This window comes from Bombus flavifrons, chromosome 15, assembly GCF_040668555.2.
Source record: "Bombus flavifrons isolate JBK064 chromosome 15, iyBomFlav1_principal, whole genome shotgun sequence".
Lineage (NCBI taxonomy): Eukaryota > Metazoa > Arthropoda > Insecta > Hymenoptera > Apidae > Bombus > Bombus flavifrons.
Genome location: NC_138456.1, coordinates 10937190 through 10961443, shown reverse-complemented (window position 1 = coordinate 10961443; position 24254 = coordinate 10937190). Strand labels below are relative to the sequence as shown.

The following is a 24254-nucleotide window of genomic DNA, read 5'->3' as shown; positions in this document are numbered from 1 at the left end:
TCACTGTCGTTGACGCTGTCGTCGTTGTTGTCGTTGTTGACTCGTGATACGCGGCAGGGAAAATAACAAAAAAGAAGAAAAACGTATAACGAGGTGAAAGAATTTACCTGTAGGCAGGTAACGTTTGCGCAGAAAAACGGCGCAAATTTGCCACCGCAACGTTGTCCCTGACACTCGTCGCACATTTGATCGTCCAGAACGTATGGTTTGACTTCGACCTGAATAAAATAAACGAGTAATAATTATAAACGATGGAATCGATTACACCGAAAATGGCGCTCGGAGTGGCTACTTACTCTCTTGTCTATGTCGCCGTGTTGTAACTGAACGAATCTCGCCGATATGGCAGCTATGTAGCTTTGTTGATTACTGAAAGCGACCCTGCCGGCTCCTTTCGGATACTTGAGCTCCGGATCGGTATCGATACCGGCGTAACACACGCCTCCGTAAAGTCGATCCATGATCATCGCCAACTCGACGGCTTTCAACGGCCGTGGAACACCACCGACGAACACCGTCTTTCGTGGATCCAGCGGCATCGAAGCGTCCAGCACGAAATCCGCGTCGCTCAGTCGCCACGGTCGAATTTGCACCGGCTTGTCTTTGGTCGTTGGCGAGCTCACGCATAGATACAATTTCTCCTCGTCTTGAATGCACGCGTCGATCAATTGTTGCACTGACGCTTCGTCCTGTCGTCAACGAAAACATTCCAGTTAATATATCTCTTTATTCGTTACTCGAGATTCTAATTAACCATCTTGACGATTTTCAACTATCGATACACGATCGTGTCGATCTTTCGTACTATTTCGTTGCTTTGTAGTATCGCGTACGTAAAACAAGTAAATCGAATTCCGTCTTTCGTAGTAGCCAAACTGCGAGTTTATTATTACTCGGAGCATAACACAGCGAGAGTTTCTCGCTTACCTGGAAAAGCAAGAAAGCGTAGCCCTTCGGTGGAAAGTAGGATTTGCTCTCCGCTTTGTGGGGCCAGTCGACGACCAACGATCCGAAACGACGGAAACTGGCTTTGATTTCCTCTGAAACGAGACGATAACGAGCAGTTAGAAAAACGTTCGTCGACCCGTTAAACCGTACGATTCGCCAACGGATATACACGAACGGATAGAAAAAGCGAATCACGGAACAAAAAGCTTACCTTCGTCGATGTCCGGTGGCAGACCACCGACAAACACCTTTCTAGAGAAGCGTTCTCCGGTCTCGCTACCTTGACTGTGAGGACTGCTCCGACTCGGGGAGGAAAGCGGTGCGGTCTGAGAGCCGGTTATGCCGCTACCGACGCCGACTCCAACCCCGACGCCGACACCGACACCAACTCCAACGCCAACCCCGACTCCAACACCGACGCCAACTCCGACGCCATCGAGCTGACTCGCCGCGTTCGGATCTTCTAGCAGCGTGCCGCTCTGATCCTCCAGACTTGGAAAGAACGGCGATTTGCCTGCAACCATAGACGCACTAAGTTTATCTCTCGTTATTTTCGTTTCTTTCGACCACTATTTTTAAGCCGAGGATGATCGAATCTTGACTATCCGATTATATTGACTGACATAATCTTCGAGCCACTGCCCGCTAATTAGAAATTAAAAAGAGAAAAACTATTTCTTTTTAAACGTCGCGTCTCTTCTCTTTTCCGTTTGATATCGACCACCACGATCGCGCGATCCAGCCGAGCTTGCTCCAACGTTCGTTTCGTTCGCCGCTTTCGTCCAACTTTTCATCTCGAGAAAACGCGAATACGAATCGAAGTCGTTGATCCGTAGAGCTTTCGCTCCGAAAATAGATCGATGCTCTCGGATTCGTGTTTGACTGCGTGAAATATAAAGGGTCGAGGAGTATTTGCGATCGTCATAACCTGGATATCATTAAGCGTCATCGCATAGCGACGATTCTTACGCATGGACATGGCAACAAGACGGTTAGGAGAAATCGGGGCCGATGCCACGCGTAATTTCCGATCGATCCGAGAAAAACTCACTGTATCTTCTTCTGACCGGGAATCTCGCTCTTCTAACGAACGTCGCCATTGCTAGCGGCGAATTCTCGTTTCGATAACGAATGCAAAATAGTCGGGCAAACGTAACCGCTTGTTTCTTGCTGTCGCGAAAAGAGAAAACAGAAAACGGACAAAGCGTACGCGCAGTCGAGCGGAACAATCGAGTCTTATTGTTCGATCTTCATCTATCTTTTTCATTTGCCGGCAAGATCGATAGTTTCACGCCAAACTATCCGCTTCCGGGCGAACATATAGCTCGAAAAATAAGTCGATCGTCATTTGCCCGAGGAATCGGCTTTCCAACAGAATCGCAACGATTCTTTGCTCGGTAGGTGGATAAGAGAGGACACATGGTGTCCATCGTGCTGCCTCGCCCACCCCTTCGGTTTTACCCGTTCCCGGTTTGGTGCAGTATCGATTACTCGAGCCAGCTCTGCAAGGGCCTCCAACAGCACCCGGTTCTTAGGATCTCCTATTAATCAACCTGGCTCACAGCGGTATATCCTACGCGCAACTTGCCGTTTTATTTGTTTATTAACGGATTGAAGAATCCTTTAGCATACATATAGACACGAAGATCAAAGGAGGGGAACGCGAGTGTATTTAAGTATATTTCGGCGGATTTACCGATTCTAATGTGATTTTACGATCGAGCGAGATAAGTTCGACACGGCGCGAATGAAAGTAAAGACAACCGGTTAAATTCGGAGACGAGAATCGGTGAAAGACATTTCGTAGAAGTCAATGGCGTAATTATTAAGACGAATGACTTTTTAATATCTTGGACGTTCTACCAGCATTACGACGAGCGATATCGTGAGACTGATCCCCTAATTACCGAAATTAGGTTAAAATTGCCGAGTTTAATGCGACTAATCTAGGAAATGGATAAACGTATGCGATTATTTTTCAACGACTCGCAGAAACGAAAACGGGAAGTAAAATTTAATCGACGCGTTTCGAGCACGGGATCGCGTAACCGGCACACGCGCACGCGGCGCGACCTATCGATTAGAAAATTTTAAGTCGCGAGTCCTTCTTTTTCTTCTAACTCCGCTTTACCCGATTCCTCGTCGATCATCCGCTGACTCTGACAGCAGATTTGATCGCGGAGGGTAGTTTCGTTTTCGACGCATTTTCGAGGGATCGGGACACGAGCGCGATACGCTCGCCTGCCCTGCAAATCGTAGAACGATGTCACGCGAGTTAGGGGAACACCAGGGACCACGTCCCTTGCCCTTCTATTCTTCTTCCGAGTGATACGTAAATACGCTAACCAAAGGTACCTACGTACGTATATGCCACGAGGGTTATTCTTTTTTAACAGCTTTTATCGCTAAACCGCGAGCAAACGCATCGATTGTGTCGAAGCGAAGGGCCGAGTTTCCTTCTCCGTTCCACGCGCATTTTTCTCCTATTTCTTTTTTATCGCCTTTCGTCTCTTCGTCTCTCTTTCGCTCTTTCTTCTTCCAGCTTACAATCTCACTTGCACGATACGTACAAGTCCAGAAAGTCGTCGTACGCTTTATAAGAAGTTTATTCTTATCAAAATAAGGTGTCAGATTTTTAAGAAGATATAACGCGTGATACAAAGATAAACGTGAGTTACGATGCATCGCAATCTTGGAAATTCAGTGGAAAAATGTTTCACGCGTCGGTGAAATGTCGGCCCATCGACGTTTTATTCGACAAATAAATTTTATTATAAAAAAAGGAGAATGGCGAGAGAGAAGAACGGCGCAAGGTGTTTCAAGTAGCCCACGGAGAAGGGAAATAAATTGATCCACGCGTGTGATCGCGATACGTCTATATGCATGAAGTATAGACACAAGATACGAGACACGAGACACGAAACACGAGACACGAGTCGCGAGGGTTCGAGATCGAGGGAGGCGAACGATGGCGACCGGTTCGCCGTAGAATAATCTGTGCGTATAATCGCAGCCTTATTACCAGGCACTGCGCCTATGCTCGTGCTCGTGCTCTCACCCTCACGCTCCACCCTCTAGCACGTATTATTTCGGAAAACACGGCGAGACGCGGCCTTTCACTGAAATTATATTTATTCGATTAATTGACAGTCGTAGAGTAAGAGCTTTCCTAGAAAACAGACGTTCCATGTCTGAAGAGAATGGCCGAGCGTGGCGAAAACGTTCTCGACGATGCGAGTAATTTATGACGATTCGTTTAAACGCGATAACACTGCCATATTTAGCGGATCGCTCGTATTCGCTACTCACGCTGTGTCTTATTAAATAATCCACGTGCGGCGTAGAAACACGCGCATCAACGGAAAAGAACGAGGTACGCGATTACAGCGAAGAGTTAACGATCCTTTCTTTACTCCGATGTATCGTAATTCGTGGATTCCGATCACTCGCCGTAATTAATCGCCCGATGAAGCGACAGGCTGAAAATTAAATGGCGAAATTAAACGATTGTCTGAGAAAGAAAAGAAGAGATCTTGTCTTCTGTAGGAAAAATAACACGTTGGTTAGGAAGCACGCGCGAGAAGCCACTCTTGCTTTCAAAATTAGCTAAGAAAATAGATAATCGAAAGGTAGTTTTCCGTGTTCGTAAGAATGGTCGTGAGAGAGGGGAGAGAAGATGTCGAAAACGTCGAGGCTCGTAGCACGTGTAGCAAAATTGAAACGAAGGGCGATGTTTTCGTTCGGTTGTACAGCAACAGTAACGGGGAACATCCCTCTAACGCACGCCGTCGACGCTAGGAGGTTCTATGGATCAATATTACAGGTAGCGCTGCCCCCTGTGCCCGTTCCACCTACGTTCTCCCTTCCATTCGTCACCCTTTACACGCTACACCGATACCTTAGCTTTGGCAGGTAACCAAGGTGCAAGCTTCGTTCTACATTCCTGGCCAAATAAATCAAACGCAGCGTGCGTATTTCAGAATCGGAAGAGTGATGGCGAAGTCGCGCAACTCGTTCACATCTCCACGCCGTGACCAAACTTGCGACGGACACGGTAACTAAAACCCGAATGACACGAGGTACACCGAATCGTTTTGTTTGCGTTTCGCGGTCGTGTCGCTAACGAAACGACCCGCATTCGAGAACGCGGTGAAAAAGAAACGGGTGTGCGCGAAAGCTAGCCGAGGTGAATGACCTTCTATAGCCACCGCCTCTTTACTGCACCCCATCGTCGGTAAACAGTTCCCCTTATGCTTGTTTCGTGCTTTCCTGGTCTTTCGGCGTCGACCCATCGTAAGCCAGCGTTTCTCTTTTCCTTCCTTCCTGCTCTTCCTCTTCTTTTTCTTCTTCTTCCTTTTCTCCTTTACATTTTACTTTTCTCGCGGAGACGCGCACCCATTGGCACGTAAGCTGCAACATGTACAGAGGAAACGCAGGAATCGCGCTATCGTGCAACGTTCCTAACCTACCGCTCCAATAGCGCAACGACACGATGATGCGTCGCAGCTGATAAAGCTTGCACGTTTGCACGACACTTTCTGCGAATAAATCAAGTATGCGTGACGAACGCAAGTACCGAAAGAGATCGGATTTTCCTAGAAATTTTGTATAAATACATGAACGTTCGATAAAGGGGTATCGGTAACAGGCTACGAATTGTTTCCAAGTGGCTCTACCGTGGCAACGACCGCGTTTATAATAACGCTGTAGCGCCACGTAATCGTAGAAGAAGTCGACGGAAATTTCGAATCTGAGAGACCCATATTATTCTGCCTTTGAATACCAACGTTGTTTTGCTTTGCAAGGTCTAGAGGCAAACGAACTCGGGACAGATTGTTATTGCCGTTATCTGTAATCTTCAACCAGAGTTACATAAGAACTTTAACTTTTTTTATGCTAATGCCCGTCGATATATGAATGTATGAACGTGGACAGTTGAATTGTTATCCGATGATATGCGATCGGCATAAGAGTATCGAGCGAGTGACGATTATAACTGGCGTACGCTATCTCTTGTACGAATTCTAATACACCCACTATTACAAATTCATGCACTCGTCGCATTATTAAATACACCAACACGTTTAATCCACCTCGACGCTTTGTCAGATAGACATCAGCTTTTCCGGGTCTAACTTTTGGAGGCGTGGAAAAGAACAGACGCGCAATCGTTTATTGGGCAACCAAACCCTGTTCGTTTCGACGAGGGAGCTGACAAATAGACAGTTGGTCACGCGACGTGACGAATTTTTTTACGAGTCGTATGCAAATGCACGGCAGCGTGTTCTAAGCGCATTTGCGCGATAAACGACTCTCCTCTGCCAGCATGATTTTCCATTTCGATACGAGCTTCATAAATTTCGGAACGTCAGCCGGCTCGTCCGGGAATATCCTTTGTCGTAATTTCTTGCGATCCTCGTCCCATACGTCGTTCCGTGTTTCTATTTGAATTGTTCGGCGATCGAAATTATTTGGAAAACTATCGAGACGTAACGATGGTCGCTGTGAAATTGGAAAAACGGGGAGCATCGTAGAAGAAGGAAGACACGGACACGCGACTCGAGGCATCCGACTCGATTCGAGGAGCGAAAGGGGAAAAGCCGAATAGACGAGAAGAACAGGGATTACCGTAATAATCGTTCATTGTTGGGAGAACATAACGAATGTTGTTTCGTGAACGACGCCTGGCCATTCTTCTCTCATCGCGTTCTTCCCGGCCTGCTACGGAGTCCTGCTGCTACAGTCGAATTCCTAGCAAAGACGCGCTCCCCCTTCTTATTTCGGCAATGGATTTAATTTTAGATAAGCTCGGAAGGATTTTATTCTTCCGGCGGTCGAAGTCGATTCAAACGGGTCGCCAAGAGATACGTACTCGTCTGTATTGTCTGCAAAAATCCATCGAGAAATCCTCCGATACTCTTCGTCGTGATGAATTTCCTAGATATCGCGATTATAAAACTCTATATCGTAATTTTCATATCGCGATATATTCTTCGAAATTCTCCTCCGTTTCAGCGACCTCCGGATAACGGTGAGACAAGGAGCGATAGAACGCGAACATTCTATCGGATCGTATCGGAGAAAAATCGAGAATTAATTACTGGAAGAAGGAGATGGATCGATTAGTCTGGCGAAAGGACAAGAATCGAAGCTGCCGGAGGAAATGGGAACGCGAGCGAGTGTAACGCAACGGACGCGCGATGTGCGGCGATAATGGTAATCGGGGAGAAAGCAGCAATTAAAACGTTACTAGGGGCGCCACGTTTTCGCACTTCTCTTTTCGCGGTCTCTCGGCTGTCTAGCCTACCCTGCGTCTCCCTTTCTTCCACCCTTTTTTTCGTCTGCTCCCCACCACCTTTACCTATGTCGCTAACCCTTCCTTTCCTTTCCCTTCTCCTGTCCCTTGTCCCTTGCCCCCTCGCACCCTTCATAACCATTTTCGAGGTTTCCATTTGCCAGCGCAACTTATAAAAATTTGCAATTATGGGCTTATTAACGACTTAGAAAATCCTGCGAATTAACGAGCGCGCGTCTCAAGAGCCAGTAACTTTACGACAGCCCTCTTGCATTCTCGTTCCGTCGACCTCGACGGCTTGTCGTCTCTCTGCCTGTACGCCACTCTGCCCTCGCCGCTTCTTCGCCCTCCGCCACTCTCTCCCACTCTCCTTCGACTTCTCCTCTTCCTCCTACCGCTTGGTTGCCGTTCGTCAACCCCATAGACCGCGATCTAACCATCCCAAGAGAGAAGTACAGAGACGCGCGAGAGGGTGAGCACGCCGACTGTGAAATTGCTCGAGGTACATAGAAACCTCGTCTAGCTACGTGTACACCTAGGGGAAACGTTAAGGCATAGAGAGAGAGAGATATATATAAAACATCACTGATGCGACGATTATTCGACCAACGATATAACAGCGTAATAATAGCGCAATGGAAAAATGATAGATTCTCGGTTGAGATCGAGCGTAGCAAGGTGAAATCAATCCGTCATAAATTTCGTCCGAGTAGCTTTGCTCTTTCCGTGTTGCGATTATTTCCGTGCGTATTGGCCAACGATCGAATAAAAGCGTATTCTCGACGCTGGAAAATACAAACGTAACGTCCGTCGGTGTAGAATTCGTCGACAAACCTGAGCTCGTGGTTATCGGTAGCGCTTGAGAAGCCTTGACGCGTATCGCTGCCTCTATGCAACACGTGACGCCAACAAATCAGAAGATTCTCCTCCTTTTCGCGTATCTCGCGTTAACTTCTTTCCATATCGTCGGTCTATCCCGTAAGTAAAATAGACGAATACGACAAGAGCGTAGAAATCTGGAACTTCGATATTGGTTTCTCTCCGCGTTTTCACGCCTCTCGTCCTTCTTCTTCGTATTTTTACGCTGGATAATCGCTTCGCGAGAGACGACGATTCGTCGTGTCGTAAAATGCTTACCGGCGCGAGAAATTTTCAATTAATCAGCTATACTTCAAAAGCGCGTTAAAGCAAAGACATTAACGACGATACGGATTTAAAAGCGATGTAATCGAACGTTGGAAACTCGGCGCGATGCGATATTGCGAATCGTACCGTGTATAATCCAACAAAGAAAGGGAACGCATGGAACGCCTGCTGCACTCTTGACCTTTCCAAAGTCTTGTGCAAGCGAGGCTGCAGAACGTCTCGCCACGTTTCCAGGAGGCAACGCGAAGAATTCGACTCGCGAACAAAGAAGAAAGCTAAAAGATCAGGAAACGCAGTTATCGCGTGTTTGTCGACTGTCGTTGAAAACGATTTTGTTCCATGCTTCGAGTCGTACAGTTGATTCGTAACAGTACAGGACGGCGGAACCGGTGTTACGGCAGGGCGATAAAATTTTACGAATTTCCAAAGCTGAATTTCCGAACCTTGTTTCATCGTAACGATGTATATTTAAAGCTTGTTTTCGTTCTTGATCACCCGTTGTCTCTCAACGTCGAACGCGAAAGTGCTCTTGATACGAGACGCGTCTTACAACGCGTTAAGGCAGGTCTTGAAAACAGGTCTCCCCGGTCTCTCTCCGTTCTTCTCTCTCTTCTCCATCTCCTTGTTGCACTGTGTTTCGCGACACGCTTAAACTCCGATCGAAGGGTTCAAACTCTATAAAATAAAGCGATCCATCTTCGCGACGCGCTTGCAAAGGATAGTGAAAACCTTGACGAACTGCGGACAGCTATTTACTAAAAAACGAAAGTATGTTATAACTACGATTGTCGCGTGGACATCGCTCGTAGAAAGACTCGCGAGTTTTCGAAACCACAGTTTCTTTTCAAAACGCCAGTTTTCGATACCTGAAAAATATCTTATCGTGTGCTCGAAATATTTGCAGCAACGCCTCGGACAACCGTATTTTACGTATATGTAACCATATGTTCGCGAACAGTACGCAGACGGACAAACTATTCACGAACACCGAGGAGGACGCGCCTCTACGAGAAAATTATCGACTTCTCGGCAGACGTAGCTACCGCGTGTAACGTCAGTAGCGAAGGAGACGATTGTTTCGAGCACGTTCGCTCTTCGAACGGTGCCGTGCATCAAGGAGACCTCCGTTAGTCGATATACTCGATTCTCTTTCAGAATCCGTGGTTCGATGGAGCTTGCGAGCGGCGCGTTACGGTCGCAAAAGGACGGTCTGGCGAATCATTCTGCACCGATTCGAACGAGAAGTACGCCGAAACGATCGTAGGACGGAGAAGACGGCGCACGTGCGCCCGTTCTTGCAATGGCGCATGATCGCGTTACACGTTGCGTCCCTATTCTCCTCCGGTAAAAGTAGCTCGCGTGATTGGTGTCGCGTGATTCGCGCGACGCGAATACAACTCCCCGGTAATTACCCCTAATTGCGTCGCTCCGCGATAAACTTCCTTGTGATAATCGTTGCTTTTAATCGACCAAGAAATTGCTTTTTCCGTCGTTCAACGGACTATACGCGATCTCAAGAGCAACCGCGGTTGGCCATTAGCGAGAATAATTCAACGAATGCTGGCGAACAACATCTGTAATCCTGTTAGAGCCGTAATACACCTGATTACCATTGGGTATTCGTAGATCCGTTCGCCGAATATCCGAGGAATATCGTCCTTCGAGGACACAGATTTTTTTATCGAAAGCGTACGTTACATACATATCACTGTATACGTGTGTACGCTGGCGTGCATAAGCGGTATTATCGATAAAGCGATATTATCGATATCGACTTAATCACGTATGGTTGTCCGAGATAAGACTGAAGACTAGAGAAAATTAGATCGGAGAGTTGTATTTGGAGCGAGTTTTGTCCATTTGTTATTGTTCGAAACTGTCGAGATATTTTGTACACGGTAGTGGAGGTACGCGGGCTATGCGAATGCTATGCTCCGTATAGAAATGAAAGAGGAAAGAAAAGTTTGTACTTAGTTTATCGGAGAGAAGCCGTATAGAGCAGGTTTACCCTGCAAACGAAGAACGTCAACGACGCGAAACTTTGCCAAGGATGCTAGGAATGTGGGACAAGGAAAATCTTACGCCTTGGCTTCGATGCGTTTTATCGCGTCGACTAGCGTTCCGCTGGTGAAAATATCGAGTATCGACGTGCTAATTTTTATCTCGATTTTTATCTCACGTAGCCCTCTTTTATCTGGATTAAAGAAACAGAGAAACGCGAGAGGAATGTCGCGGGGCGAAAGGAAATATCCCGGCAAAGTATCTCCGTGAAACGGAACGTTTCCTAGCGAGAAATCAGACAGGTTGTAGCAGACAAAGGTCGAGCGTACACGGGAAATGAATTTTTCCGGTTCGTACGGTAGACTCGTCGAGTAACAAGCGACCAACTCGTTCCGTTTCATTATGCAAGCAAGGAGACTAGAAAAAATACGCAGCGATCGAGCCTCGTTGAAATTGTTTTTTTCGCGGTTGGTCGACTTTATTAGACGCCCTGGATGAAATATCTATGACCTTGGCGCGATGAAAGTTTTACATTTAAATCGCGATCCTCGTTCGGGGAAAAGGTCATTTCGCCAGCAAAACTCTGATTCTGTTCAGGCATGCGCAAACTCCGTGCTCTCGATTATCCGAATAATTGATCTATCTACTTTTACATAATGTTTCGGTAGCTATGGCCCGTGCAGTAGCCGTATTCGTTTAACATACAATTGGCAGCCTTCACCTTTCGATCCTGCTTTGTATATATTTATCGGTTTTCCTCCGTAAAGATCGGCGAAAATACGTTCGTTAGCTGCTGTGATAACAACGACGGAACGGTCGAGCAGAGTTCTCTCGCGCGTTTCTTTTTAGCTTTTTCATGGCGATCGGGCGATCGATTCTTATCGGCACGCGTGTACATCACGATGCTCTAAATAGGTTCTCGGTTGTGCGTTTCGCGTGCGCTTCACGCTTTGAAGTTCCACGTAGAAAATCGTCCCATCAGCGGAGGACTCGGTGCATGTCTGTCACGCGCCCGATTCCGTGCATGTTCGTGTAATTTTAGTTCGTGCTTGTCCGCTGGTAAACCCTCGAGAACCATACGACGCTACGTAGTAGAAAATTCTTCGCTTTTCGATGACGCGCGAATCAGAGCACGACTCTCTTCCTTAGTTAAGATAGGATTTTCTATATGCGTCCGTACGTTCCTACCTGTTCCATGGGAATACACAGGAAATCTGTGTGGCTGAACTTGCAGGAAATCCTATCTCTAAATACCAGTTCTCTCCGTGGTCGTTTTGCGCTCTTCTCGATCGAGAGATCGCTGAGAATCGATTTTTTTTTTTTTTTTATCGGACGCTTCGACGACGAATGCACGTGCCAGTCTCCGTGTTTTTCCCTTCGAAGAATATCGAAAGGAAGGAAAATTGGCGATCAAAGGACAACGGTGGTGGTAAAGGAGGTAAAGGAGCGAAGGGAAGAAGAAGCGGAACGTTAAACTATGAATATCCCTGGAAGAGGAGGCCAACGGACTAAAGTACAGGCTCGAAGCCAGTCCTTTTGCAGCGATTGCAACGAAGAAGGAGGAAACGAGCGTCGCGGAGGAGGGCTTCGTTTCCTTGATTGCCGTCAGAAAAGTGTACAAGCCTGTTGCAAAGGCGTTGCGCAAGCGTAAATTTTAATTGAGCGTACCACGGGCTCTGGTCTCTCTCTCTCTCGAGGAATCTTCCTGTGGCGTAGCGTAGCGAGACGCGGCACGCCGCAAGTATCAGCGAAACGTTCGAGAAACGGCGAAAAGAGGAAAAGAACAAAAGAACGAAGACAAGAGGAAAGAAAAAGGAACGAACTGGCAGTTTTCACTCACCGTGCAGTTGCGCGAGCGATTGCAGCGTGCTGGCATTGCAACTTATGTATCCTGAAACAAAGAAAAGTTCCATGGGTTCGATTAAACCTGCATTTCCATGAAATCGCTAGTGTCGATCGATATTCTACGATAAAAGGTGAGCCGATCTTCAGTTGGTATTTGTCGGTTTAATCAAATTGGCGAACGAAGCGAAGCCACATCGATCAACTTCATAAATTCTCGTAAAGTATCTTCTCGTCTGTTAAAAATCAACTGTATCGTGTTTATGCTACGATTACGTCGCGTGGCATGCATATGGAGGAAAGCAAGTGCGACAAATACGAAAACAGTGGATCGAGATTGATAAAAAGCCGAGTTGATCGATTTAGCTTCTGAAAATGGTGAGATTTGCCCCGACAGAAGAAACCGAGCGATTCGTTCGATTCTAGAAAACTACTTTTGCGAGCGTCTCTCGATCGGCCATATCTTGGACGTGTGAGCGTATTGGACGTGCATCCACGCGCGGTAACGCTAGACGCGCGCGTGAAGTTACGAGCCGGGATATTGTATCGCAAGGATATAAAGGTAAAGAAAAAGAAAACGAACCGCTCGCGTGCGGTTCTCGGAGATCGCGTTGCACAGTGTCGTAAGTAGCGACACGAAAGCCCGTTGCCGGACACGTGGATCAAACGCGGTTTCACCGTTTCGAAAAAGTCCGCCGCGTTACCTGGCTTATCGAGAACGCGACACTGCTAACCGTTAACCACAAACGAAATAAGTCGAACGAGAAAACGCCGGCAACTCGAATCTACGGTTAAGCCCTCTGTGCGAGGTTTTGCGGCTTTCCAGACTCCTCGACCGGCAGATAACATCGACACGCGCGTAGTTCGCTGAGTCGATGCTGTTCTTGTCTTCGTTCAAGGAATCTCAGCTAACGTCTCGCTATATTCGACTACTTTTACGCGGCAGTCGTACATTCTGTTATATTACGCGCTTCGATAGGGTTCGAGAGATCGATGTTGCACTGTTAACATGGCGCTATTAATAGCTACGTACGGGATTCGCGTTCGCAAAATCTCGTAAAACGCGTTTCATTTATCTTTCTCGTCTACGACGCTCTTAATTTTTCACGTCTTTCTTACGCGTCCTTTCTTACTTTTTGTTTTTACTATTTTTTACCGCGTTGACGTCTTTCACGTACTTTATACCAACCGTATATAACGTAAATGATAATAATCAAGATTGTGCAACAGCCAGCTAATTTTAATTACGAAATCGAACTTTGTCATCGATAATATTATCGATGATAACGAAATCGAAGGTTGTTTCGCGCGATCCATCTTTCGATAATTCGAAACTCGCAACGTTTCTGCCGTGAAATCGAGGGAAGGGGTCGCGTAAACTAAACACGCGAATTCCAATCCTCTTGGCGAGTGTTGCCATCGATTTAGACGTGTCGGGAGGGAAGATGGATCTCGAGTCCGGGAGTGAAGCTCGCGAGAAAGAGCCGCTTTGCGACCTATCGTCTACTCGACTCTCGTTCCGCCCTCCTGACAATCGAACGTCTTGTTCCGTCTAGTGGACGCTGGTTACATAATTCTTTCGCGGCTGTAACGCGCTAGCAAGAAGCGAGGAACAAGAAGAAGAACAAGAAGCTTGAAACGCGTTACGCTGGTAAAACATGGGTGTTCGACGAGAAGGTAATAATAGCGACCGCAGACTTTGACTTTGCGCCGCTGCGACACACTTGGACGACAAATAAGATAAAAATCGACCGCATTGCCTAATTCTTCCCGGTTGCTTCGAGATTGCGCGCGTTCGAGCGTTTCCTTCGACCTCGCGCAGACCGAACAAGATCCGAACGTTTGCGAGTCGACCAACGTGTGGGGAATTTCTTTCGACAGTTTCCGTTCTTACCGATCGAGATCTAGTTTCCTTTAGGGATCATAAACTTGCCCGATGTCATTGGCGTTCGCGTATTTACGCGGCAACTCCACACCTACCGGATCTTCCGATTCGAGGTTAATTAAACGAGTCGCGACTCCTAGTCGGCTCGATCGTAATTCGAAAGTGGTCGACTAAAAGGCAGAAACGTTAATTAAGACGCAGAAGCAAGTCGAAGTACGCACTTATACGTATATGCAGGAGGCCGTCGAATAACCGCTGTACGCAGAGGAGCACGCGCGTGCTTGTCGAGCCGAGAGAGTTGTGCAATCGGCTCGAATCGAAAATATCCACTACAAGTATATTCGGGACGCTCGTTGCGCGAGCGACACTTCCCTGTTGCCACAGTCGGCGCGGCAATAATCTCCTCGTTTCTACACCGCTGTCCTGCTCTCGCACAAAGCTCTTTCTCTTTTCTTCGCTTTCCTCCGGTATCCGATCTTCGTTCCGTGACCCAACGATCGCGAGTCGTGCAAATACCTTGTAAGTAGTTATATCGCAAAAATCGTTAAGAAATCTAACGACAAGCGTAAGGAAATTCGAGCCTCTTAAGAGACAAAGCGTTCGATACCGCTTTTTCCATTCTCGAGGTTTCCGGCTTCCGACCGTATACGTATGTGCCTCTCAACAAGCCCCATCAAAGTTACTTCACGGATTAACCAACTTTCGATCGCACGCTACATAAATTAACCTGCTCCAGTCAGCCGTCCTTCGGAGCGTAACAAGCAAAATATTCGAAAACATCTGCCCGTAAAGTCTTCTTTTACAATTACTCTCGCATCAAATACCGGATCAAAGGAACTTTAAGCGAAAACCTGTGCGATAAAAATCAAGTTTCAAGCGTTTTCTCCTTTATGAAAGACGTATCGTTATTTGGCAAAATCTAAGCAACGGATCTCTCTTTCTCTCTGGCTACATTGTCGCCGCTGATAACCGCACAGCTGCGGTTGATGCGGCGTAAAAACTTATATAGAAAAAAAAGCCCGTATATCGACGCAAAGTCGAACTGGAATTTATCGGAGGTCGTAAGCGAAGAAAGAAAATTTCACTCGCGAGTCTCTCAGTTTCTTACCGACCTACGTACACGAGTTCTAAAACACAATAGTCGCGTTTCGAGCGAACGGCTCGCCTTTCCATCCCGCGAAAAGGCGCGTCGCAAAACCACGACGGCTTGATTTTTTGCCAAACGACTCGGTCTTGCGACACGTCGATCCGATCAAATTTCTCGACGCTTTCTCCTTCGCGGTCCCCGGCTGAAAATCTTCGTCATCCCTTCCAAGTTTCCCGTCAAAGTGTGCTTCAGGCGACAAATATATATACATATATACGTAACTGGACAAAGTTCTTACAATTTTCAAAAGTCGACGACATACGGTACTGTACCAACCGATGGTTTTCTCTTCGTTTTTGCGACCGATTCAAAATCGCGGTAGTTTAATACAACCGGACAACCGGACGTTAGCTCGTAGAAGAAACCGGTTCCGGGCGGCGCGCTACGCCGCGCTGCGCAACGCCAGAGTTTGGTCACCCGCGCGAAATCAAACGCGAAACGAGACTCCGTGGCACGATGGTATACAACGATTCGCTTTCCATAGCAGATATTTCTGCCAGTTACCAACTTAACCGGAACCAAGTAACTAGCGTGAGTACGTATATCTGGTTCGAGCCGAGCCGAGCTTGTTCCCTTTCGCGTTTCAATTCGCCGATCGAATTTCTTCTTAATGGCGAATAAAGCGAATCGTTAATCGACGGTCTTATCAATTTCAGTGTATACCGCTCCTTTTACGCAGTAGCGACTTCCTCCGGTGCTAAATAAGTAAATTAAAACGCGGAATCGCGTCGTTTATTCGCGTCTCGCATCTTCAAAGTCTAACCGCGTATTCGCCTTCAAAGAACGTGGCGTCGCGCGAATGTATTTCTCCGCTCGTCTTAAATAATAAACATCGCGTCGGATATATTTTTATCGATCAGATACAAACATACGGTTAGTCGTTTGAAACGCGGATAAATTTTACGAACGTTAGAACTTGTTCGCGGACTTTTCCTAACGTCAGGTATCTAACGCAGGATCTCGACCACGCTCCTTTCTGATCATGACCTTGCCACTTAACGACACCTGTGACCTTCGAATAAGCTCGCTTCTATACGGATTATACACGGTGTTCCTTGATGATCGTATACGGTGATCGTATACTTAAGGAATGCTGGAAAACATGCAAAAACCGAACCACGACGAATAATTTTTTTTCTTCGTATTGCGTTAAATTTTTACATACGTGCGATAAACTTGGCGATATGCTGCGACAAATTCCATCCTATATCGTTAATGCCATTATAAAACGACGGTTGCTCGCTGAGAGAAGAGGAAAAACATGGAGTTGCAAGCGGCTCAAAATGGCGGGAACTTTCAAGGCGACTTTGTACTACGACGTACTACTATAGAGTAGAACGTTCGAGCTAGCGGCTGTCTTGCAACTTGAACCGAATAGCGGTATATCCGTACCGTGTCAGGGAAGCAAAAGTTTAAACGTGCATCGACCTTTCGCGTTTCCTTTGGCTCGTCCGTTTCGCTGAAACTAGGATCGCGAACGTTGGACGTTTGCCTATCTATTTCTGTCATATTTCTATAAAACATCGTCGAGTATTTACACGTTTATCCAATGCGGCTAATTACGTAAAGCGTATATTCCCGTCATGATTTATCCTCGAAAGGTTTCCGATAATCCCAGCGAGCGATCGATGATAAAACGAGTCGAAGAATGCGCAGGTTCCGTCTCGGATCCAACGATAAATCAGCGCAGGACTTGGAGAAAAAGTTATCGCGTCGAATTCCTTCCGCCCGGTGCACATTAACGTTTATTCTAACGTCTTATCAGCTTCGGCAGATATAGCCAAGAAATGCGTCACAGTTTTCTTTTTAAAGGAAGTCACTCACACGCTTTCGAACTCGTTAAATCGTAGGAAACTGCGTTTTCCGTTTCTCTACGGTCGTCAAATTCGAAGAATCGCGTCACACGTCCGAAACACGACAATTTCTCTACTCGTTATTATTGCTTATCCGTGTCAGCACATTATTCGCGCGCGTTTTTCAACGTCGTATTCGAGAAAAGATTAGAATTACGCCGCGTAACGGCGACTCGGCGACCGACTACTCTCTTCCTACGTCCGTTTCCCGTTCGCGCTCGTGGCAGCCATAACACGCAACGTATTGCGACACGGAACGACGCTATGCGAAGAATCGATTGTTCGAGGCTTTCTGAAACGCGCGATGAAATCGATGCTACGTTACGTAAGCCACGGGCAAACGAACGTCGGTTTTCGGATGGAATCGAAATCGGCTATCGGGCGGTTCGACCGGCGAATTTAGGCGAGCGTTTGATCAAAAGCGTTGGTCAAAAACCAGGATATCCGAAAATGAACGGTCGCCACCTGGACAAAATCCAGGCAGGAACGTTCGTGAATCAGGATTCCTTGAAAAATTAACATTTTTCGTACGGCTGTCGTCAACGGACGATGAAACGAAGGTTTCGCGAAGCGTAGCTGTCTCGAACGAACGACAATGTACATGCGTCTTCTGTGTGTGCACCGATCTTGCGTTTACCTTGATCCTTTCTTTCCGTTTACGGAGAACGATTTATGAAAATCTAGAGATACCTAAAGGATTAAAATCCTATTTACCGATTACCGAAAATCCTATTTAAACGACGAAAACAATGGATTCGTCGATTTTCCTACGAATTCGATCGACGAGTCGACACGTTATCGTCGCTATCGTCGTTTCCTGGTAGAAACGGAACGCTGCGTCTCTGGCAAGTTCGAGCGTAACGCAGCAACGATCGTTTTACTATCGCGAACGCGTTGCTCGATGATTCGATCGGAGCTGTACGCTCGACGAAGGTCGACCACGCATTACGTACGTTATTTACTTGTATCCCCACCTACTCGGCTTCTCGCGATACTAGTTCCTGCGAGATATGAAAAGCGTTCGTACGTTAATGGTGCATCGTCGAGTCGGTTTGAATCGGTTCGAGTTGGAATTCTACTTTGACGTGTCTCGCAACACGATCTCCAATCGTTCCTGTCACGACGTCTACTTGGTGAAAGTGTTAGATAACGATTTTATTCGTGGCACGCTGCTCTGGCCTCGAATCGTACCAACAATTTAAAAAAGAGATCTCTCGTTCTTCTGCGCTGTTGCTTCAGACCGTGGACGAAACGCGAGCAAAGTCGCGACATTTTTATTCGTTTTTCTCGCACCTGTACACTCTGTACTCGTACGTACGTACGTACGTTGGCCGCAACAATCGTATTCGTATTTCGAAGCTGCGACACGACAGCGAAGACGGTGGTTTTAGAACAATCTCGAGACACCGGTTAGACCACGGCCTATTCAATTAGACTGGCATCGGTGACATAACGCGAGCCACGATACGGATGTGCATATTAACCTATTTAGCTCCGTTACACGCGGACAATGCATGATCCGCGTTCTGCGCGATGCGAGCGACTTCGAAATGGACGCGGAAGAAGGTGAACGTGGAATGGAATTAGACGAAATTCAAATATCTCGCGCCATTACGTACAAGGCGGTGGACGCAACACCCAACTACCTAGTTTTCCCAAGTAGCGTCGATCGGATCTGCGCATATGTAACGAACGCACGTGCGCGTGAAATTCTATCTCGTATAAAATTCTTTCCCTTTCTCTGGACGAATCTCCATTCGAATGGAATCGTGGATATTGTTATCATCGCCATTGACGGACGAAGCGCGAATAGCTGGTTTCGAACATCGAACAAAACGGAGGAGAACGGGCGAGAAGAGTACGAAGAGATAACTAATTAATAACCGCGGAAGAAGTAGAACGCGAAACGATCCAGTCGAGTATTTGAGATTAAAGGCGAATTCGACGTAAATTCGATATTTACGTAGACGTTTATCGCGACATTATACGCGTCGTTGAACGCGTTTCGCCCGAACAATCGCCGTGCACTTTACATAATCTTTGACCCTGCGTCTCAAATACCGCAGAAATATACAGCCTCGTTATCTCTCTCGCTTTGTTCTCGTCACTCTTCGGCTCCTTCCGTAGTTATAAATATTACCAATTTACGTTGCTTTCTTCTTTCCAGTCACACGCTGCTCCGTTTTTATACGAGCCTTCCAGAACCTAAGAGCCTTCGTTCTTTACGAATTCCTCGATTTCATTGGTACACGAGTTACACGAGTCGCTCCGAGAGAAACTCGTCGTTCGTCGCAAGACGATGACGCACGATGGTTCACGAAAATATTTGAACGCGTTGCATACACGTAGAGGTACCTATCGCCTTGTTAACCGGCCACGGTCGATCCCTTCCACTTTCGGCAGGTTCCTGCTTACCGAGCTCCGTTTCGTTAATCGGTCGTGCAGCGAAAGCAAAAGCAGTCGATGAGAAAGCAGCGACCAAAAAATCCGCACGAGCCAGACATTTACCGAAGCATCTTTGGTTTCTCTCGTCAGAGAAATCGATTTGATGGGCTTTTAGGTGGAAGAAACATCCGATTAACGGTATAAACGTGGACGGATTTTCTTTTTTCGTCGAGCCGGTTTCGCATCCTAAATTTGGACGAAATCTGGTTCGCGTCGAACGGTTAACGCCTCAGAAACGCTAGGCATCGTTGGAAATAGAAAAAGACTTGCTATCTACGGAATGCAAGCGCCCCGTGCATCCGCTCCGTTACGATTCTATTCCGGTCCTCGCGAGCAAACCGGTGAACTGCTAGACCATGCTCGACTAGTACCGCGTCTCTACGCGCCTCTATCTACCGCTCGACGCTGGAAATTCGAATTTCCACGACGATCAGCGAGAAGATTCTTCTATTCGCGACGTGCGTACGATTCGCGACCAAGAGCGTGCGCGTCTAAAAATTCCAATTCCAAGAACGTTCGTCGTCGGCGAGAAGAGGCGTTAAAAAATGGTCGGAAACAATCGTAATTCGGTAATAGGTCGGCAACCGTCGAAAAACCGTAGCAGAGCGGAGGGATGCGGGTAATTCCGGGGACCGAACGGAGGGGACGAGGCTTGGGGGAAGATTCGAACGAGGTGGGGTGGGCGAAAGAGAGGAGCCAGGCTAAATTTAAATGGCCCGGTACTACTCGTGCGTCGTTAACGAAACGCACTTGGCTGCCGTATACGCTGTTCCCCGGTCGTGCTACTCCCCAGGACGTAGTACGCATACAGACATGTACGCGTCGCGTGCACGTGCGTCGAGTCGGCCGATCAGCTGGCCCGCATATAAGGGTTTCCACGACCCTCTCTCCGCCGGCGATTCCGTCCGGGTGTCCGTGCGTTTGACTCGGCTTTCTCCTACTTCCGGCGCTCTGCGATTCGTTTACGCATAGTTTATTAACAACGCTGTTTCACAGGTCGTTCTATGCAGAAAGTAACGCGTGCCATCGCCTACTCTATGCAAGATCGGGCAACTCTCAATTTTACGCGTGAAAACGCGAGTTCGCCTGTGATCGGTCAACCATACGTTCCAGGCTGGGATTTCTCGTGCGAGTCGTATATATAGTTTGGCAGAAGGTACGCGGATCGAGGTCGTAAATTGAAATGCGAAGAGAAACAGCCACCACGAACGACGTTTCCACTCTTTGCGATCTATCTTGGAATTTGCGACTATTCGCGATAAGTAAATTCGTCGAGATAAATACGTTGTTAAATGTAGGATACTAAGCAGTCGGGTCTTGAAATTGGCAACTTTTTGAAAGCGAGGAGTCGAACGATTTGACTTCCGATAAGTTTGTACAAATGTCAACTGGAACGCGACAGACGAGAATCGTCGAGAGAGGCACGCTCTATCGAGAGGTTTCTCCAAATTTCTATTTTCTTGCGTGGAAAAAGTAGCAGAGTATTAGGAGAGCGTGAAAAGAGGAAAAAGTGAGCAACGCGAGAAGGGGAGAAAAGGAGAGAGAGAGAGAGAGATGGTCGGGAGAAAAGGTCGGATCCGGCTTACAGGAGGGTGGCTGAAACTATGCGATCGATAGTTGAATGCCCTCCAGTTGACATGCGTAGCCCGTACCTGCTTCGCTTACGATTCACCCCCGATAACTTTTTCCCCTCTTTCTCTCGGTCTTGTCGTTATCTTGCCTTTTAACTGATTCCGTTTTTTCTTTTTCTATCTCCAAGTGAATATGCCATCGAGGAAAAATCGCTCGATAACGCATAGAACGTACGAGTCGACGCTATCGACGCTGACAGCGAAACTACCAGTCGACTAGAGCCCAACTCGACGCATGGAAATTTCCATCCAGACGAATTCTCTTCACCTTTGCTTCGCGCTTCTGTTCCACGTTCCACGTATATTTGTACTTCCTTCTCCGTACTTTTTTCGTTTTCGCCGGGCCGATCGATGCCACCCGCGCGCGCAAAATATATCGCAATTCGTGGAAAAATAGCGCGCTTTTACTCGCATAAATAAAATAAAATTGGTCGCACGGGTTGACATTAATCGGCGAAATTACGCGATAAAACGATTCAACGTTAATTGGCCTCGCTACGCTGAATTACAATTACCTTCGTGACAATAAATAGCACGAGGAAGGGAATTGTTAAGATCTGAAAAAAAACGTTATATCTACTCTTCTAACGACAAACAACGTTATGCACACATATATGTTAATTCGACTGCTATATAATTCGTCGTGATTAGAGTTTGCCACTTGTATTTGTCAGAGGTTTTAAATACTTGAACAGCGAAAATATAGAGGTAATAAATAAGCAAAGAATCGCGTAAATTGATAAGTAAATATTGTGTGTTAATACGTGGTTAATATTTACATGACGCTGCTGTAACGTCAGCGTTCGTCGATGCATATGTGTACGCGTGCGTGTGCGTGTGTGTGTGTGTGTGTGTGTGTGTGTGTGTGTGTGTGTGTGTGTGTGTGTGTGTGTGTGTGTGTGGCATAGATCTGTTCGTTTTGCTCCAAAAACTCGCACGTAAAACGCGGGGGAGAAAGGTTGGAAATCGCGTTAGCAGAACGCCGCTCTGCGTGCCAATCCAAAACGTAATTTACTGTTGCAAATATCGTACACGTATTTCGTGCACGTTTCGTACGATGCGATTGTAACGAATTGCAAGAAAGCTGTACGAAACGAAACGGCAGAGAAATTATGGAAAACTTGGTCGGGTAAAACGCTTTGATTACACGATCGGTTGGCTGAATCGCGCGGCCTTATTATCAAGATGTTGAAACAGAAACGTTGGCGTTATTGCTAAAGAAGGAAATCGATATCTTATCGGTGTTTCGCGATAACATCGAATATCCTGCTCGCAAAACCGTAGATATATACGTTTTATGTATTAAACTACAACGTTTCTTTCTTTTCAAAGCGTATAGACGAGTACGTTAGGATGTAGGTCGTAGATCCGTAGATTTCCAAGTTACGGTTTACGCAAAAAGAGGTCAACGGTAATGCAAGGTGCATACATCCAGCTGATCACGAATTCACCGAAACATTTCGCTTGTTCGCGCATCAATGGAAACGCGATGACACGACCAACTTTCTTGCGGAACGAGCCGCTGCCGTTGGTAGCGACGGAAACAGACGCAGTTCTATGGCTAAGAGTCTAATGGCACGGTTTATTACGATCCATAGTTAGCTCGCGAAAGGAACACGTATTTCGTAAAATCGTAGACGACGTAGACGTTCGTCGGAAGATTCTAAAAATCAACGTTAACTTTTCTTGCGACGATTATCCTATCATTCTTGTAATATCGTTTTGTTACATTGTTCTTATTATTGTTATTATTATTATTGGTAAAATTACGTAAAATCATTGTCGCACCATCGATAATCGCGATACAGGTAATCGATGAAGCGTCCGAGTCTTCGAACGCTACCATTCTTTTTGCCTATGCACGACACGTGCACTAAAACGTACGAGTTATATAATTATTCATTGTTACTTACGTAACGCCGTAATCGCCGAGTGAACCAAAGGAATACGAGATAACGGAAATGCGAAATACAGTCGACGATACAGCAACGTCAGAGGTAAGTATACCTGCTATGTAAGTTTCTGGAAACGGATGGATCTCTAATTGTAACCTTCGAGTCGAGAAAGACACACGTGCGAACAAACAGGGGGAAAAAGCTCGGTGATGTAACTCGATTCGTCGGTAGACGCGAACGAGCGTAAATCGAAAGATCCCATCTGGCAAATATTCAGCCTGCTACGATTTATTTCTGAACGATCGGTTAACCATCGACGAAACCAAGTTCGTCAACGAACAACGGCTCGTTTTCCATAGGTTCGTGTTCGCGACGTTCGACAGTGGATTCGACCCGATCGTAACTAGCCAAAACGTTGCAAGGAACGGTCACGATGTCCGTCTCGTTTTCGAAAGTCGGTCGAGGCTGTTGCGACAAGGGACAAGTGGTTGAGAAACAGCGCGAAGGAGAAAGGGGCATTTTGTTCAGCGCCAAAGAACCAACTATGAATCGTCAAACATTCGTGTAACGATAGCTCGCGCGTAATGTACAGATATCGGGTCTAACATTCGACGGACAAAAGGGATCGTCTATTTACGATATTACATATACAGCTAGAACGGCGAAGCTTTCGGTTAAGGTCGGTACGATCCCCTTCGTTCTGCATATTTCTCATCGAATCGACTACCCTACTGTTACCAGACCTTTGAACGCTTGGAATCTAACGCGTTCGCTTTGACCTGTGGAACAACATCCGCCAGAATAATTCTCAGCATTTCAAATATCGCGATACGCGTACACGCGGAATAATACAGAGAAACGCGAACTGATCCAACTTTTTTCGAAAATCTCGGAAAACAGAAAACATCAAAGGGAAAAGCTTGCTAGGAAAGATTACATTCGTTCGTTTCGACGTAATCTTCCGACGTAAAGAACGTGGAATTTTTCTATGGTCTCTCCGTATATCTACTCGTTTACGATAAACGATACGGTTCTTCGACGATGGTATCTCGATCTCGATCTTTCTTCGTTGCTTGTACCTGAACGTTTGAACGATAGCGCGACGATAGCGTAGAACGCTGGAGTAATTACGGCGTGAATAAAAAATGGTAGAGAGAAAAGGAAAC

At 46.7% G+C, this 24254-nt stretch overlaps 1 protein-coding gene across 2 annotated transcripts in view; it reads right to left on the bottom strand.

Moving 5' to 3' along the window:
• Window positions 1-24254, bottom strand: part of orb2 (cytoplasmic polyadenylation element-binding protein orb2) — a 55925-nt gene that overhangs the window by 4504 nt on the left and 27167 nt on the right. For both annotated transcript variants that reach the window (XM_069128292.1, XM_069128293.1), the window contains exons 4-8: window positions 12231-12281; window positions 1160-1462; window positions 928-1040; window positions 297-689; window positions 108-218 (exon numbers count right to left, since the gene is read on the bottom strand). In XM_069128292.1, the coding sequence (XP_068984393.1) occupies window positions 108-218; window positions 297-689; window positions 928-1040; window positions 1160-1462; window positions 12231-12281 (971 nt within the window). The remainder of the gene's footprint in view (window positions 1-107; window positions 219-296; window positions 690-927; window positions 1041-1159; window positions 1463-12230; window positions 12282-24254) is intronic.